Source organism: Sinohyriopsis cumingii, chromosome 18, assembly GCF_028554795.1.
Source record: "Sinohyriopsis cumingii isolate HCF-2022 chromosome 18, ASM2855479v2, whole genome shotgun sequence".
Classification (NCBI taxonomy): domain Eukaryota; kingdom Metazoa; phylum Mollusca; class Bivalvia; order Unionida; family Unionidae; genus Sinohyriopsis; species Sinohyriopsis cumingii.
In genome coordinates this window covers 13,118,400-13,136,491 of record NC_142978.1, presented here as the reverse complement: position 1 = coordinate 13,136,491, position 18,092 = coordinate 13,118,400, and the positions used below count along the sequence as shown (strand labels likewise).

Below are 18,092 nucleotides of genomic sequence, written 5' to 3'. Positions count from 1 at the left end.
CATTTTAGTTGTGTTTAATGGCGTAGACACACATACACTTAGAAATATTCATCAAACTTGGTGTGGTGGTGACATGGATATAATTAAATTCAAAAATTTCTTCTCACGAGCGCAAGCTACTCCGCATGGATTTATAACAATAAATTTACATGATCCAAGAACAAGATATCGTGTGGGTCTTGATAAAATATTTGGGTAACAGGGGTGATGATAAAATTAAATTAAATCAAACAGATATCATTAATATAATGAACAACTGTGCGTGGCTGCGTCAAGGAACAACAGATAAATGCAACAAAAGGTGCCGTGGAGAATATTGCAAGAAACATAAATATCTTATAAAGAAAAACCCTCATGCTGGTCCACGAAGTTGTGTTGGTTGTAACAACGGTGTTAGAGGATTATATCAGATTTGCAAAAATTGCGGTGGAGATCGATATCGAAGTTTGATGATATATTATAAACACAGAAAGAACATAAATTCAAAAATAGAAAAACCACCATCAGAACTTGAATATTACTTGAAACATAGAACAAATAAAGATGAAACAGATGAAGATGAAACAGATGAGGAAAAACGACAGCGAGAACGCGTTGAAAAATATTCATCAAACTTGGTATGGTGGTAAATTAATAGCAGCAGAGAGGGTACCTACCAACGTTGGTCGTCAAAAAAATAAACAAGAATAAATAAACACGTAGAGTACTTTATTTTTTCAGCTACTATTTCGAACTGAGGTTTTATTAGTACAATCGGTCATTACAGAAATAAAACATCTCAAGGAAAAGTTCATTTGTAAAAATCTTGACCTTTCTACGAGATGATTTTATTTGTTTGTTTTATTTGTTTTGTCGGAATTCTGTGGTCTGTTCACCCTCTCTGCTGCTCGGGCTGACACATTTTACCAGCAGCAGTGATAACCGGGCACATAATTCGCTAGTGGCCACGAACTAAACAGTTTGATAATGTCGTATTTTCAATTTTGGACCGTTTATCTGACATTATTGTACGCACAATTATCACAAAGTAGGTATAGTTTTCCTATAGTATGTGCAGCTTCATATTTTTGATATTTATTACCACATGTTAAAATATCACTTTATGTGATTCTGATTGGTCCAAATAAACCCATGAAATTATTGTGCAGTATCCTCTTTATTGATTGGCTGGGATCGTGGGTAAACGTTTTTAACCCCGCCTTCTGGAATGTTTAGTTTGAATGAACAATTTTTTGGCGGTCATTTTTGAACTCGACTCGAAAGGAAATTGAGGAAACATTATCTCGGCTGTCTGAATATGGATATGTTACCCCATACAGGGGTTTGTTATGTCATGTATAACAATATCATAATGAGAAAAATGGCGTAAAACTACAAGACAAGAACAACAATAAGAAGTAAAACTAAGGGCATTGCTTATTTGATGGCGGGGTGGGGAGAGGGAGCGGTATATTTGTAACATAGATATAGAAACCACCGCATATACAAGCGTGGTTTAATGTTATCTTACATAAGTAAATAAACTCACCTCTGTTCACCGAAGAATTAGGACATATATGGGTCTCCTAACTGACAGAACTTTATCCAACCACAGCGTCTTTACGCAGTATATATGGAATGCAAATCCGACTCAAAAAGAAATTTGTTTACGTCTTCTGTACAGTCTATTGTTCCAGTCAAATACTGTAAATATCCGGTCACAAATGCATTGCAGTCAAGGCTCGCAAAAGCTGGACATTATTCAATATTTAATCCTCTATTTATGAAACAGAATGCATGCATTATTCGTGGTGTGTATGTAGCACACATAGGTAAAAGATGGCTACTGATTGTAAGAGTTTTAAGTCCATCCATATGAGCGAGTTGATGAAATTATAAAACATTATTTTCTACATTTATTTTACGTAAATGACAGCATCTGCCGTGCAGTTTCTCTGACTTTTTGATTAAGTTTTTTTTTAAAGCCATTCTTTTTTCTCTTTAGAAGAAAGCATGGTGTCGCACATATGAAATACATCGACGAAATGTTCATGTTTTACTTGCAAGCTGCATGCTTTTTTCTGTTCGATGCTATACAATGTCATAACTTTGTTAGATCGTATTGAAATGCAACTCAGATTTTAAATTAAAACTTTGTGAAAATACGATAAATTTGATTTATTTGCACTTATGGTCCATATTCAAAGAATAAAAAGCAGAATGTAAGAAATAGGGAAAACAAAATTTAAAATGATTGTCGACCTCAAAATATTAATTCAAGGTTACTATAAAAATCCACTCGTCCACGTAATTTGTTTATTATGAAGTGATTGAAGTGCAAATTGAATGTGGGTACGTACAATGTAACTACGTTAGTTTATTTCATCTCACAGTTATAGACAGTACGGTGGCCGTGTGGTTAATGCGTTGAACTTATAGTGCAATCGATGCACGTCTGCATGGTTTCGAACCCCACCAGTACCAGAATACGTCCCTTTTTATTAAAGGATGGAATATGTACAACGCCTTTGTAATTGAAATTACACTTTTATTCAAATTCTAAAGGCATCAGCTATAAGAAGATGATTGGCTATAGAGAAATTATCGAAGATACGCATGCTGTTCAGTTGACGTCATAACTAACATCCAGACAAACCACTCTTATTGCGAACAGAACAAATTTTGTTGGAGAAAAACAATTCATCAGGAATACATTTTTGATTAAAGCACTCATGATTGATAGTGAAAAGGTTGTATATTTTTCGTTTGACGATTTTATGAAAAATAAAACTGGAAAATGTGTTAGTTTATGTGATTCTAGCTTATACACAATGTAGTAGGATGAAGGAATACATCCGGGATCTTTTTGAAGTAAATGGCTAGAAGCTGTTTCCCAACATAGTGTGGAGCATGACCATCACAAGACACGTAACAATAGGTGGGGGTGGAGTTATCTCAATGTTTTAAAGATATTTATTCACACAGGACCCTATATAACGGAAGTGAACTGACTAAAATCAGATGCTGAAAATAAAAATAAAATATACATGCATAGAGATCACAAATTAAATTAAGTTGACGCACTAAACCGCATGAATACGACTGAAGTTGCTCCCGACAACAGCTTATGCTAAAGACCAGTGCATGTATAATTTAATCCTGGCTTCAGGGACCTAACCATATTCATGTAGACGACAAATATGATTAAGACACATTAAACAATGTCATTGAGACGCACGGTGGCCTCTGATAAAAGATTTTGCTTAAAACAGGTTTAAGGGACTTCATACTAATCATAGTCGACTAGAGGCAATTTATGGATCAAGCATGACGGACTGTCTTCTTTTGGCGTAAGACTTTATGACACAGAATGGAGACATTTTCACTAAAGGTAACGTCGAAATCAGATTTTATCGTTTTCATGACAGCGAAAATCTGTGTCGATGAATTCATCGCGGCATAAGCCTTCGAAAACGTCTGATTCTGCTGATGGGAAAGTCAATGATGTGACAGTGTACATGCTGGTGGTCCTTTAGTTTAATGTCAGTAGCGCACGACAGACATTTCATTCTTGTGACGAACACTTTGCCACCAGGTAGAGGTCTCTCTCGTTTGTCCTTCTGGAAAAAGTCATACGGATTATTACAGTGTTTGGTAAAAGTGTTGGATTCCTCTCATTAAAATGTTAAAAAGTAAATAATGGTATTTCATATATTTGAGAATAAAATTTTTAAAACACTAAAGCTTACAACTCAGATTAATAGACTGATTTTTATAAATTTTCATTCCGTATGTAGACTTTCTTATTAAAGGCTATATTTGCTTCGTCAGATTTGTTATTCTTTTCACATCTACTAACAAGGGGTCACACGGCATTCCTCATGTTGTCATGCAAAGGCAATGCCTATGAAATCTTCATCTCCGATTTCCACTTGTTGAACACTTAGTGACACAAAAACACTAGATAACCATTGGAATTATTTAATATTAAAAATCAAATACTTCTTGGAGATATAAAAAGAACTCTAATAGGAAGGTAATTAAAACGAAAAATTAAAAACCTGTGTACTTTTGATGCTTTTTTGTTTATTGAGTTATAATTAATTCGTTTACGTGGTTGCTACTGATTAAATGTGAAAATTATAGTTAATTCGTTTACGTTGTTGCTATTGATTAAATGTGAAAATTATAGTTAATTCGTTTACGTGGTTGCTACTGATTAAATGTGAAAATTATAGTTAATTCGTTTAGTTGTTGCTACTGATTAAATGTGAAAATTATAGTTAATTTGTTTACGTTGTTGCTACTGAGTAAATGTGGAAATTATAGTTAATTCGTTTACGTTCTTGCTAATGATTAAATGTGAAAATTATATTTAATTCGTTTACGTTGTTGCTACTGATCAAATGTGAAAATTATATTTAATTCGTTTACGTTGTTGCTACTGAGTAAATGTGAAAATTATATTTAATTCGTTTACGTTGTTGCTACTGAGTAAATGTGAAAATTATATTTAATTCGTTTACGTTGTTGCTACTGAGCAAATGTGAAAATTATAGTTAATTTGTTTACGTTGTTGCTACTGAATAAATGTGGAAATTATAGTTAATTCGTTTACCTTGTTGCTACTGAGTAAATGTGGAAATTATAGTTAATTTGTTTACGTTGTTGCTACTGAGTAAATGTGAAAATTATAGTTAATTTGTTTACGTTGTTGCTACTGAGTAAATGTGAAAATTATATTTAATTCGTTTACGTTGTTGCTACTGAGTAAATGTGGAAATTATAGCTAATTTGTTTACGTTGTTGCTACTGAGTATATGTGGAAATTATAGCTAATTTGTTTACGTTGTTGCTACTGAGTAAATGTGGAAATTATAGTTAATTTGTTTACGTTGTTGCTAATGAGTAAATGTGGAAATTATATTTAATTTGTTTACGTTGTTGCTAATGAGTAAATGTGAATAAAGCCAAGCTGAATCCGTTTTAATCAGTATATTAAGAAACAACGCTTACGCTTTCCTGATAACGTCTCAAGGCTGGGAGGCTTTTGACAGCTACTTCGGTACCTCCGTATTTTAAATGAAAATCTTTTATCCTATCTTCCAGCGCTCGAGGTGTCATTCCGCGGTCTTCGCGGAAAGTCATTCGGGGAATCTTGAACCTCGTCCGTCTTGTACGAGGCTGAGAACGTGCGGATGAGTCAGAGTTACGTGATGCATCATCATCATCATCTTCTTCCTTGAAAAGACAAGAAATGGTCATTCAAGGTAAGAAATAGTTCTTTTCAAATGCCGGATTAATTCATTTTTTGTTCGTCTGTTGCGATTCCATACGTCCATGATTCATTAATGCAAGGACTGTAATATCGCCATTAAATCGCCCTCAATGCTAATTAGGGAAGATCTAGTAAGAAACAAAGTTCTTATAATCTTTCCTTTAATATAGTGTTTTAAGATTTCGTTTGTATAAAACAGTTGGTATATAAACGAAATAGAGATATCAGTGTCTAAAAAATCTGTTCATAATTATAGTTAAGATTTGTTTCTTTTAATAAAGGACAAATTAACGTAAAAAATCAAAAGTGTATGCGAAATAAATTTATAAATAGAGAAGTGCAGTGGTGACAGGACAAGTAACCGAGTTAATGACACAACTATTTTGTTTTTAAAAAACAAAATGAAAACATTTTAGCGCTTCAGTATGTCACTTATTTCATTTATCATGCATATAATTGATTAGTTTAATGAGACATTATGCATTACAATTAATCTCATTTTATCATGTGAAACTACATGTATGTGTTAATGATTGATCACTTGAGAGTGGTACATGTATGAAAACATGTATACTAACACGTTTCTGTATATGTTTTGTGCGCCTAAACTTGCACTACCTCAATTATGGTGAGATCATCATCCCCATCTTCATCTTCTTCGTCCTCTTCGCTCTCAAGACTTTCCTCTTCTTCTTCGTCGTCCTCCTCCTCTACCTCTTCCTCATAGTCCACCTCTTCTGATGAATATTCTATATCACTGTCTAAACCACAGATGACCTTAGTTCTCGGAGTATCAAGCAAAACCTCAGACATGATCGACTCATCCCGAGTCATTTTTGTCATGCGGTCATCTGCCAAAAGGGTTTTGAATTTCGCTATTAGATGGTTACTTCTCTCATGGTATTCAAGCACAGACAGCTTTTCTTGGGCAACAGTACTAGCGTATGAAGAGATCTCAGAGCTAAGAAGACTTGACCGCACAGAGAAACGTCTCAAAAACTTATTCATTTCATCAGCGTGTTTAAATTTCGAAACTTCAACCTTCAGCACTTCCTGAAGTTCAGAGTCATCCAACAAAGTCATTGCTTTGAGCTGAAGAATGCTCTTTGGTGCCCGCGCCTCTCTCACATTTCTTCTTCCTGGTCGTATATATGGTTCAGCGTTTTCAATCTTCTTCAGCTTTTCACGTATGCGTGCTCTTTTCTTCATAGCCTCTTTCAGTTCCATAATTGTTGGATCTAAAGGCGGTACTAAGGGCGCCTTACCGACTTTAAACCATCCTAGAAGGTTCAACATCTCTGCTTCTCTTTTTGCAACCTTTTGAGTATTGACGGTCTTCATATATTTCAAGGATTTCACACGCATATCTTTTGTCACCATTTGTATAAGACTCGTCAGAAGCGGGATCTTCGAACTTATCGGATTCTGGAGCCTGACGGTGAGCTTCGTGTGGATGTATGCGCGGATCATTTCGCAAATTTCTGAGGTTTTGCGCCTTATCAGACGTCTAAAATTTCGTAGAGGAAGTACGTACACTTCTGTAGTAGTGACACACCTCACGGATTGCATGGATGTTTTGAGGTTGAGCATTACTTCAGTTTCCCCAATGACTTCCCTACCTTGTACGAAGCAGAGACGGAAATGCTTCCTGGTCATGATTAAATCAGATCTATGTCTCTGTTCTTTTTCAACTTCTTCATACTTTTTGATGAAGGTTCTTCGTCTGGAATCTCTTAAACATGAATAATAGTATATATTGAAACACGTGACCATTAAGGATAACAATAGACGACATGACTGTTATGAGTTACAATGTTCGGAGTTTTTAAATTAAAGTCTCTGCATCTGTCGGTCGCTCTAAAGCTTTATTTTTGACAACAGTAAGAATGTTTCAACTTCAAATTCGTGTTTCTGTGATTAAGATGTTATATAATTTTCATTCTTCTGCTGTATGATTTGTATTTCCTTTTCCGTCTACTTTGAATAATAGCCAGACAACTTTAGCCGGAATTGCACCGACCAAAAGGGGCAAGATGGCCACACAATTCCATTGACCAGTTGGCCACACAGTTTTATGTGACAAACAGTAATCTGCTTCCTGCACAAAAGACAAGTGCTTTACTCGACCTATGAAACTGAAAACAGCTTGCATCAGTGAACTACGAAAATTGCATATATTATCGTAACTGGCTCACGAGATCTCTTGGCTGACGTAGCAACCCATTTCACGAGCAGCACTAATATGATGCTCACTATTTCATAACAATACTGCACGTTAAGCCACTATACGGAAAGAATATATATGCGATTCATTAAGCATAAACAAGTATAATTTGGTAATATATTGCTAAAAACTAAATACATGTTTTGTTGCGAGTCGACGGAAGGAACGAGTTTGATATGACTTCTGGACAAGTCGCGGTCGCCAGGATTGATAAGCCACATCAATTGAACTCCCCTCCCCCCGGTCTAGGAACAGAGAACGTATGCAGTTTTGTATTTATTATATATCCCCTATTTTGCGCTATCTAAAGTATTTTTGCTGTACAGTATGAGTGAAATTCAAAACAAAAGAGAAATTATACAAGTTCGAGTCACAGAGTCTAAAAATATCGATGCGTGAACGTCAGAGAAGACACTTACGTTGTTCCAATCTGGATGTGTGAAACTGAAATATAGACTTTACAGTTGCATCGAACGTCAAATCAAACATGTAAGGATAAAAGGGTATGTAGAAAATTACCAAAATACGGACAAAATCTGCTAAAGGAATTACAATTATTGTCTATAAAAACTTGCAGAAAGTTTACTTAACTATTAAACTTAGAATATTTAAGATAAGAAATGTATTTTCAATTAAAGGAAATATAAAAAAAGATATATACCTTAAATAAAACACTGATGATACCAACACCTGCTATGTCTACACATTAAAGCTACATTTTTATTTAGAATGTTAAATTGTTATAAAAACATGATTTCATGCATTCCTAATATAGAACAGTGAAAGAATAATTTTAAGGTCGGATCTAAGGCAGGTTGAAAGGTAAGATTCGGGAGGAAACAACCGGAACGTTTTTTCAAGTACGTTTTTTTGTTTGTTAGACGGTTAAAAACATTCTCTGGAAATGCTTATAATGTGGGAGCTTCTGGGAGCTTCACCACCTGGACCTACATAAGAGTCCCGTCCTTCACACCCTTTCGGCAACCATTTACGCGCCCCCCCCCACGATATTTCAGGATCCGTTACCGATTTTGAATCAATATATAAGAATTGCTCTAAGTGTCCCCGACAAGACAGCATGTCAACGAGCTAGGGTTATTCACAGAACTTTCTTCGTCCCACATTGAAAATGTCAACATGGCATTTGCAACTGTACAAAGCCCATCCATAAATAACTCGAGAGATGGCAACGTTAAGCGCGAAACACGTGCTCTAAATGTGCAAGTGTCACCAACAACGATCTGATCCCAAATCAAAACCTTTTCTGCTTCAAAAAAGGTATTTTACCCAATCGAAAAACAAAATGATATGAAAACAATATCTCTTTAAAACATGGTGAAAGTAAGTGTTGTGTTCATAAATTTCAACTTAACTCAGCGTAATCATTCTTACTATTAGTTTGCATCATAGACGTTTTCAATAAACTAAAGTGCTGCAATTTGAATATCTGGGTGGATTGCGGTGGTTTCACATGAGTTGTGAGCTACGAAGAGCACGCTCGTTATACTAGTTTAAATCAGAATTGGGAAGAAATGCAGCTAAACATTAAGGATCCGTTGGCCATCTATCGTTTTTTTATTGTACAAATTTAGTTAAAACTGCTGCAGGACCTACGACCTTGCGATGATAAAGTAATATTCTAGTGAAAAATGGTGTTGAGAGTGAAAAACGGGTTTCTCGATAAAAATATTTCTCCAAGCTTGCATTCGATGGCGAGAAAGACGATGGTTTCCCCAAGGGTAGTTTTCCAAGCCTGAATTCGATGGCGAGAAAGCAATAGTTGCCCTAAGGGTAGACAATAGAAAGTAAACAACAGGAAACAGTACACCAATCGCTGAAAGATAGTTACAAAACGGAGTTTAGAACAAACATGATATACGGGACCAAATAATTTTTGTCAGATAAGAATATTGATAATTTCTTTGAAGAGAAAGTATAAAAGACAAATATTCCAGTCCATCAATTGCACTAGAGAAGCTAGTAGATGTAGATTATCCCCAAACCACTAATCTATTCAAACCACTAATCTATTCAAACCACTAATCTATCCTGAAAATTTCCAACACTGTCTAGTGAAAATGTTCACCTGAGCCATTCGAATTCATTGAAATACACATCCGTGGAGGTTTCGAAGGGCCACAGATCTGGATACTGTTTTCTGTGGGCGTAAGGCTCGGCAATCATCTCTGCTAAGCCACTGAAATCACGGAACGACATGATAGGTATACTCCAAGCAGAAAAGATAAATGTTGGGTTCGAGTCATGTCCTTAGAATACTTTCTGAACTTGCATCAATGGTGTAACCAAGTGGTAGTGTGAAATCCAAGAATTCTTCATCTATTTCTCTATTTTTGTTTAAATAAACAACCAAACATTTGACTCGACTAAAAAATAATGCATGCGATTGATGAAACTTCCATATGATGGGAACATAACTGCGCCACTGGCTGTAGCTGAAGTTTCTGGGCAACATAAAGCAAATCTTATGTTTATTTAATTTGCATTGTGTGTTGTCTTTCCTCCATGATTCTATGTCATATATATCTATATTATATGTTGTCTTTCCTCCATGATTATATGTCATGTATATATATAGTGTGTTGTCTTTCCTCCATGATTATATGTCATGTATATATATAGTGTGTTGTCTTTCCTCCATGATTATATGTTATGTATATTTATATTGTGTGTTGTCTTTCCCCCATGATTATATATATATATATATATATATATATATATATATATATATATATATATATATATATATATATATATATATATGTAGTGTGTGTGCGTTGTCTTTCCTCCATGATTATATGTCATATATATCTATATTATATGTTGTCTTTCCTCCATGATTATATGTCATGTATATATATAGTGTGTTGTCTTTCCTCCATGATTGTATATTATGTATATTTATATTGTGTTTTGTCTTTCCCCCATGATTATATATATATATATATATATATATATATATATATATATATATATATATATATATATATATATATATATATATATATGTATATATATATATATGTATATATATATATATATATATATATATATATATATATATATATATATATATATATGTATATATATATATATATATATATATATATATATATATATATATATATATATATATATATATATATATATATATATATATATATATATATATATGTAGTGTGTGTGTGTTGTCTTTCCTCCATGATTTATATGTATATAGTGTGATTGACCTTGGTCAGTAATTGAGTTCAGGGCCAACCTGATAAAAAAGACCACCTGGATAATTAAGTTTGAATTTAGGACACTAGTATTAACATTGGAACTTTCTGGTGTACCTGCTGTTTTACGTGTTCTTTTCTAAATTTTAGTAAGAGACCTGACCTTGTTTACTACATAGAATATCCCGAAAATGAATTTGATGTGAAAATGACCCTTATCCTTGTTCTCGCATTTGGTCTAAAGCTTTTATATAAGGGACAAGTAAACAAAAATCTTCGTTCCATATCTTAACATCAATCTTATAGGAATCACTTTAAGTTGTATTTCAGTTAGTATTGGGGAGGATTTATTTATTAAAATTATTCGCTGGAATTACGTTTCTGACTAAATCACTGTTCTGGGAATAGTGTAAATCCTTTCAAAGACATTTTGAGTTATATCATTGAAATACATAAAGACTGTTGGTACATTACAGATTCGAGACTATCGGAAGATCAGCATGTTTACTGTTGGAATTTATCGGAACACCGCTGGAATTCATTCAGAATAATCACAACTTTTGGACTTATGTTAGAACTTTTACGACTATTTGGGATTTAATTCACAATACTTTAAGTTCATTTTAAATTTTCACCTTGTATTTCTAGGGAATAGACTATTTGTTGTATTTAACAACTCTTGTTGGTTTTAGCTCTTTTCTGTTACTTCGTTTCAGACCATATAGTCTTAACACAAAACATGTACAAATAAAAGTCTAGAAAAGGTATATCAAATAGAAAACTAATTTGGCAAAGAGAGCAGCATTACGTTTCTCTCACCGTGTCAGCACAAGTAGGCAAGTTGTTACCACCGAGTTCTTTTGGATGCACAGTTTTGTTAATGCGAGAGAAAGTTTCATCCTGAACTAATCTAAAAATCGCAAATCGCATTAAGTTTGTCAGCTGTAATATAAAATCCGAAAGGTATAAATTCTATCAATCAAACTGCAGCAGGTCTTCTTAAATCTTAAAAATAATCAATATTGTATATATTTCTGGCAAAAGGGGGGCAATCTAAAAGATTGAAATGAAAATATATTGGTTAAAAGGTATAAATATTTCCAACATGAGAAAAAAGTTTGACAGTTATTTGTTTCACCAATGTACATGTGTGTAATGTACCTATGTACATGTGTGTAAGTTACTAATGTACCTGTTTGTAATTTATCAATGTACATAAGTGTAATTTACCAGTGTGCAATTTACGAATGTACATGTGTGCAATTTACAAAGGTACATATGTGTCATTTACCAATGTACATTTGTTTAATTTATTATTTGTGTAATTTATCAATGTACTTATATGTAATTTTCCAGTGTACATGTGTATAAGTTTCAGTCTATTTAACGTCTCCTACATGCTTTTGTTTTATTCTTCCTAAGGCAGGCTAATCCTGAATTTATTAACTACAACACAGTCTATTAGCATCTACCTTGGTCATGACCAAGATTGGTCCATATCAGAGATCAGTCATTTTTACTTACTTTATAATGAAGTGGATTTTCTTCACAGGTTTTCCCTGCTTAACTATGAAAGTATTAGCCGGTTTGGTCTCCCGTCTCAAGGAAATCTGAAGCCCGTTTTTTACTTCTCGGTCCAGATGACAGAAAAAAGGGTGGTTGTCAACGAAATCAGAAAGCTCTCTGGCTTCTCTGTCATGATGTTCCTTTAAATGAATCCAGAAAAAGCATGATCGTCATTGAAATCAATAAACACAGAAGAAAATATAAAAATGAATTTATTTACAAACTTTTACAAAATCTGGCAAAAGCACAGCATATAACTGGCACATTTGATTTCAGCTTAGGTCTCTTTGAGTGGCATATAGACATGTAATGGATGCTTGAATAAAGACATTTATGCAGCATCCCTCATTTATGGATAGAAACAATAACCGTGCGGTAAAAGACGCCATGTATCAAGTCTTACAATATACAGTCCACGCAAACATCGGGTAAACGTCACGAATCCCTCGCCATCTGAGTCAAAATGCCTCTCGCGCGTCGGAAATTGTTTTTAGAAACTAAAGTTTGATTACTCCTATATTGTTGAGAAAAATCTGTCCTAATTTGATATTTAATAAATAAAGAGAACTATATTGATCAATTATAGATGATACCTTAGAGAGGAGTTTGCCTTCATATTCAAGAAGTTTCAGAACGTGAGAAGCTTTCTGCGCCATCTGTTGCAAAACTTAACCAGATTAAAATAATCTGGGAATAATCTGTACCTTGATGAAACAATCAGATTAAAATAATATGGGAATAATCTGTACCTTGATGAAACAATCATGATAAAATAATCTGGGAATAATCTGTACCTTAATGGTCCGATTAAAGAGGTATTCTTCGAGAACAAGAACGTCACAGTCCTCCTCGGCGACAACTGAAGCCGTTACCTGACCGTTGTCATTTACAACTATGGCCTCACCAAAGTACTTTCCACGTCCTACAAAAATACCACAAATGGCGTTTAATCAGACGAATGACAAGGGCTTGCATTTTATGTTAGATTTAACACATTCAATTTGTTTTCACAAAACTTTCTATAAATGATTAAGTTGACCGAAAATAGATGATACTATAGAATAGTGGCGTTTGTTGGATAAGGTGTGAATGGTTATGATAGTGAATGAAGTCAGCATTTGGAAATTGTCGAATAAAATGTGCAGCATTCATTCTTACTGATAATAGTACAGTCTTTAAATGTTAGGTTTGATATCAGAGTTAACCTCTACAAAATAACTTCAAAAAAAGCACAAACTCTATTTTATCTTTACATATATGTGGAACTACGTCATATATAGTTCTTCGACAGTTGAAACATAATCATTTCTTGCATATAAAGATTCCATACCGAACTTGGGCGATTAATTTTCTCTCTGCTTGAAGTATAAGAAAAAAAAAAGGGCGTGCCACCTTACCATATTTCACAACCAATCGTCCGTAGATGGGACGCGGAGACTGAAGTTTGTTGACTGTTACCGTAACTTTTTTTGTGAAATCAGGTACCATGGTTTTCTTCAGAGTCTCGTCTTCACCATAAGGGGTGCTCCTTCCACTTCCGATCTGCTCTCGGGGCTCCATGCTAATTTCGCTGACAGGACGAGAATAATCATCTGCCTGGCTTACGTCAACTAGTCCCTGAGGTTAATATCATGGGTGTATTTTAGATGAAATATTATGCTTCTACAAAATTCTCAAGCAATTTTGTTAGCTCGCAAGTACATTTGGCGTAGAGGAGTAGAAGCGTGCATTTTCCGGGCAAGAGATTTGTTAAAGCAGAGATTGTTACTGCTATTCATTAGACTGTAACTTACGGAACTCATTAGTGTACCTTATTCTTGTCGCTAATATCAAGTTTGGTAAGGCATCAATACCTAATGCTATATCCAACAGAGTGCCTTATGAATATGAACTAAGAACACGTCCTTCTGTTTAGAATGTTTATGCATATCTTCATAGTTTTATTCATACTAAAATCCTCGCTGTGTCTAATAACATCCTACAATCATTTTTTTAAAGCTTATATATCTCGGCGCTAAAATCCACTCTCTCAAAAAAATCGAAACGAAAGAAACATCGTGTTGTTCTTATAAGCACAGAGTTTAAAGAAATAATAAACGTCAGAAAAAGACGACAGTCAATAATACTTTTACCGTTGTATAAATGTACAAGAGCTTAAAGAAATCAGCACGGAAAATAGGAATACATACTTGCTGTATTTAGGATTCAACCACGATGTTTTCCACTAATAGTTGTGCAAGTACCATATCAATCACATTGTATGATTCGCTGAATTTGTATAAAGCTTAAGTAGTGCGCTAATGGGGATTCGAGATCCAATTTCGGTTTTTCCAACCAAGCCGAAACCCCTACTATATTCCCGATAAATTTTCCTTCCACACGCTTGCATCCGCGATTGTAACCTTTGTGAATCCGCATGGAAGCGAGTCCGCATGGAAACCAGAGTTATGGCTTTCGGGGATGAGGAGCTGCATGACTGTGAAATCCCAGACAAAGCTATATACGTTGACAACATGGAAGTCATTCACTATTAGAAAATTATAGTGGATTATTGTATTATGTGATTAGAAACCATACAGGGATGCAGGAATTAACTTATCAGGCCAATGGCGCGTTTGTTACGTCACAAAAAGATGAAATCATTATATAGCTTGAATGCCTCGAATCCATTTGTCGAAGAGGCCCGAAAGGTGTTATATGATTTTTCAAAGACGTGTCTGGAAAATCTGATAAATGAACCGGGTTGGGGATTGAAATGGAGCGAACAGGACGAACGCCAATTGAAGAACATAACAAAACCCAGAAAAATCATTATATGATATTGTACAATAAAACTTGAAGTCCTTGACGTTAACTGAGTGAGTTTAACTGTTGGCGACCTTGAAGATAGTGACCCTATCACCGAAGGCAGATAATATTCATCGAAGACAATGAAGACGACCAAGACAGTGAATACAACTTAGATCTTTGAGATCACCATCAGGGGTAAATCAATGCCTTTGGTGTATATTATATAGAAATAACAACAGCACTTACACGTATAAACGACAATATAATCGTTTGCAATGGCAGCGAATATTTGGAAAGATGCTCAACCCTGGGAAATGATGGCAATTTTTGGAAGATTTATTTTAGAGCAGAGATACACAACTCATAAAGTCAATGCTCAGGGAAGGCACAGTGATTGTAGGAAACTGCAAGTTCAAACGTGATGAATTCGTTGAAATTTCTTGGATGTGGATGTACAAAAATCTGCCTCTATAACAAGTGTTCGACTTTTTTTCTCTGACATGGTTGGCGCGATAAACCGAATAACAAGATTGAAAAGGATCTCCAGTCTGGTAAATTAATTAATGGAAATGCTGCAAGAAATTTCATATATACGATGTCGGTGTCGATGATCGTCGGAGATCAAATTCAGTTTGAAGGACTCAAGATCTTTTCAGTCAGGCACTTAATAATCGTTGGCTTTGTGTTTAAGATTTATCATTGCATATACGAGGTGGATTGTAAACAGTCACGTGAAAAATTCTGAATAGCCACGCAATGACGTTGTTGCGGAATTTACAGATGAGGTGTTAGATCATCTGTCAGGGTATGCAACACTTCGATAGCGACTCTGTGCCTCATGTCGACCAATATCTTCATGAAAACAGCATTGCTGGACCCCCGGATACACTGAAATATAACCTTACCAAGGGACAAATATAAATCAACCGTTGCGACCACCCTGGCGTGGCAAACCTTGCATTAGCACACGAAAACTCCAAGACACAGACTACGCCAGCAGGCATGAAAACTCCAAGGGATGTTTTTATACAACGATGAAGTGGAATTTGCCGTCAAGTTCTGTCCCGTTACATTCTCTTTTGATTATGTTAACCTACATCGACTCAACTAAGAAGAGAAATATCTCAGCTATTATTCAAGAAGGACGTACTTGTCCGTATAATAATTCCTGGGCGAAAACGAGAACGATCGTTTCAGATATCAATCAAAGGCGTAATCAATGTTGTTTAAAGTGAACGTGTTACCAGGCCTCCAGAACGCACAGTCGCCGGAGACTTAAATATTATCAAGGATGATATTTTGTATGATTTACTGTCAGTTATACCAGTAAAATGGGTAACTGGTTAGAAGTACGTATGCATGTTGCACCCGAACAAGTCCAGCCTGTTGAACAAATATACTACGCTACCAATATTATTAATAAAAGAACTGTGATGGACACTGAAAAAAATAATTGAAGCGGAACAACAGCCGCGAGATGAAATCACCAAAGAAAACAGTTTTACTCACGAATTACAAAACCCTGTGTATTGTGGTGGATGCGATTTGTAGACTTGCCGTGGAAGGTCTCAACACGGTGACTATCATAAGCACGCCAATTAGATTTGCTGTTAAAGCTATATCGATTGTAGCCGTGGATACAGACGTGTCTATTCGGAAATTCTCGCGGAGGCCCAAAATAGTCTCAGCACTATTGCCAAACTGTATTCGGTGTCCATCGAAGATAAAACGATTACCGTAGTGAAATTCAAAACAATGCTGGGTATATTGGAAAATCACTGGCAACCCCGCGTTCAAATCTGAATCCGAGCCAACAGTTGTCAGTGCCTATCGATTTGTCTACGAGCACACAATGCTTAACCAGAAACCCTTGACGCGAGCATTCACAAGGTAACACGCGGGCTACAATCGCAGATCCATGCGTGTAGGAATATTCCCAAGTGGCGAAAATTAATCTGGAATATAAAAGATGATTTCCAGTTGCGAAACCTATCTGAGAAGTCCATTAGCACATTACTACTTGTACTTGCTAGTCTCGTTTGACCAGACTCTCTCTAGCTGTATTAGTCTCGCGAGCGTCTGGTTAAACGCGACATGATACCTGGAGGCTGGTTAGGTGACCAGACGTGTTGGTGCGTGATGCTGAAGCCTCGAAGCTGGATGGAGTTTTCGTCTGCTTGTATGGAGAGGGAGCTTGTGTGGGAGGCATGGATTTAATAGATGGATCTATATAGAGGGCCGCAACTCCGTGAAGAATGATGAAGAATCTTTTCTCTCCAATTAAACTGTGAAAGGAACAATAAGGAATGCTTTCCAGTGAAAATTTAGAATTAGAGTTGCCGCTAATATTAGTTCTTTATTTACCTTATCGAATCTTGTTTACGACAAAATTTGATTTTTTTCATCATGGATATTCTACTCTGCCTAACCATACGCGAATACTATATTTTTTTAGTATACTTCCTTTCAATACCTCCAGTATGTTGTAACAGGCGAATGGGGACAGTAGCTGCGGTGATGCAGTCGTTAGCTTGCCCCGCTCGAAACAAAAAGGATGCAGGGTCCTGTCATCAAACGGCTGAGATTCGTGATGTGTCTCTTGGCAAGGCCCTCTACTCTAATTACCTCGGCACTAAATAACCTACTTAAGCTGCTGTGACCCCAAAACACCAAACTGAACCAAGACAATTAACGTGTATATTTATTCTGGAGGTTAATTAGCACGTATTGATGTCACTAGTCATACTGTAATAATCAATTAAAACAAAGCAATATTAATAACAGAAGGAGCTATATTTCATTTGCATAAAATTGTAGAAAATGTCATAAATCGAAATGATTGCTTTAACAAATAATATAACAACATCAATGGCTACGTGCAAAATGCGAACAAAACTCATGCTACAATTTTTAAGGACAGATGACATCTTATGATTAAGTTTCTCGAGGACAATACTGATTATTCGCAACAGCTTAGTTTCGGATATCGTAAGCGTCTAGCCTCGTTTTGGATATTTTA

At 35.3% G+C, this 18,092-nt stretch overlaps 1 protein-coding gene across 1 annotated transcript in view; it reads right to left on the bottom strand.

Annotated features, from left to right (window-relative positions):
• Positions 1 to 2,506: 2,506 nt before the first annotated feature.
• Positions 2,507 to 18,092, bottom strand: part of LOC149776086 (uncharacterized) — a 39,953-nt gene continuing 24,367 nt past the window's right edge. Inside the window, exons 4-11 of the mRNA XM_089941416.1 lie at positions 17,175 to 17,358; positions 13,681 to 13,900; positions 13,078 to 13,205; positions 12,242 to 12,423; positions 9,568 to 9,678; positions 5,876 to 6,989; positions 4,996 to 5,220; positions 2,507 to 3,599 (exon numbers count right to left, since the gene is read on the bottom strand). Of these exons, the coding sequence (XP_089797542.1) occupies positions 3,429 to 3,599; positions 4,996 to 5,220; positions 5,876 to 6,989; positions 9,568 to 9,678; positions 12,242 to 12,423; positions 13,078 to 13,205; positions 13,681 to 13,900; positions 17,175 to 17,358 (2,335 nt within the window). The 3' untranslated portion in view covers positions 2,507 to 3,428. The remainder of the gene's footprint in view (positions 3,600 to 4,995; positions 5,221 to 5,875; positions 6,990 to 9,567; positions 9,679 to 12,241; positions 12,424 to 13,077; positions 13,206 to 13,680; positions 13,901 to 17,174; positions 17,359 to 18,092) is intronic.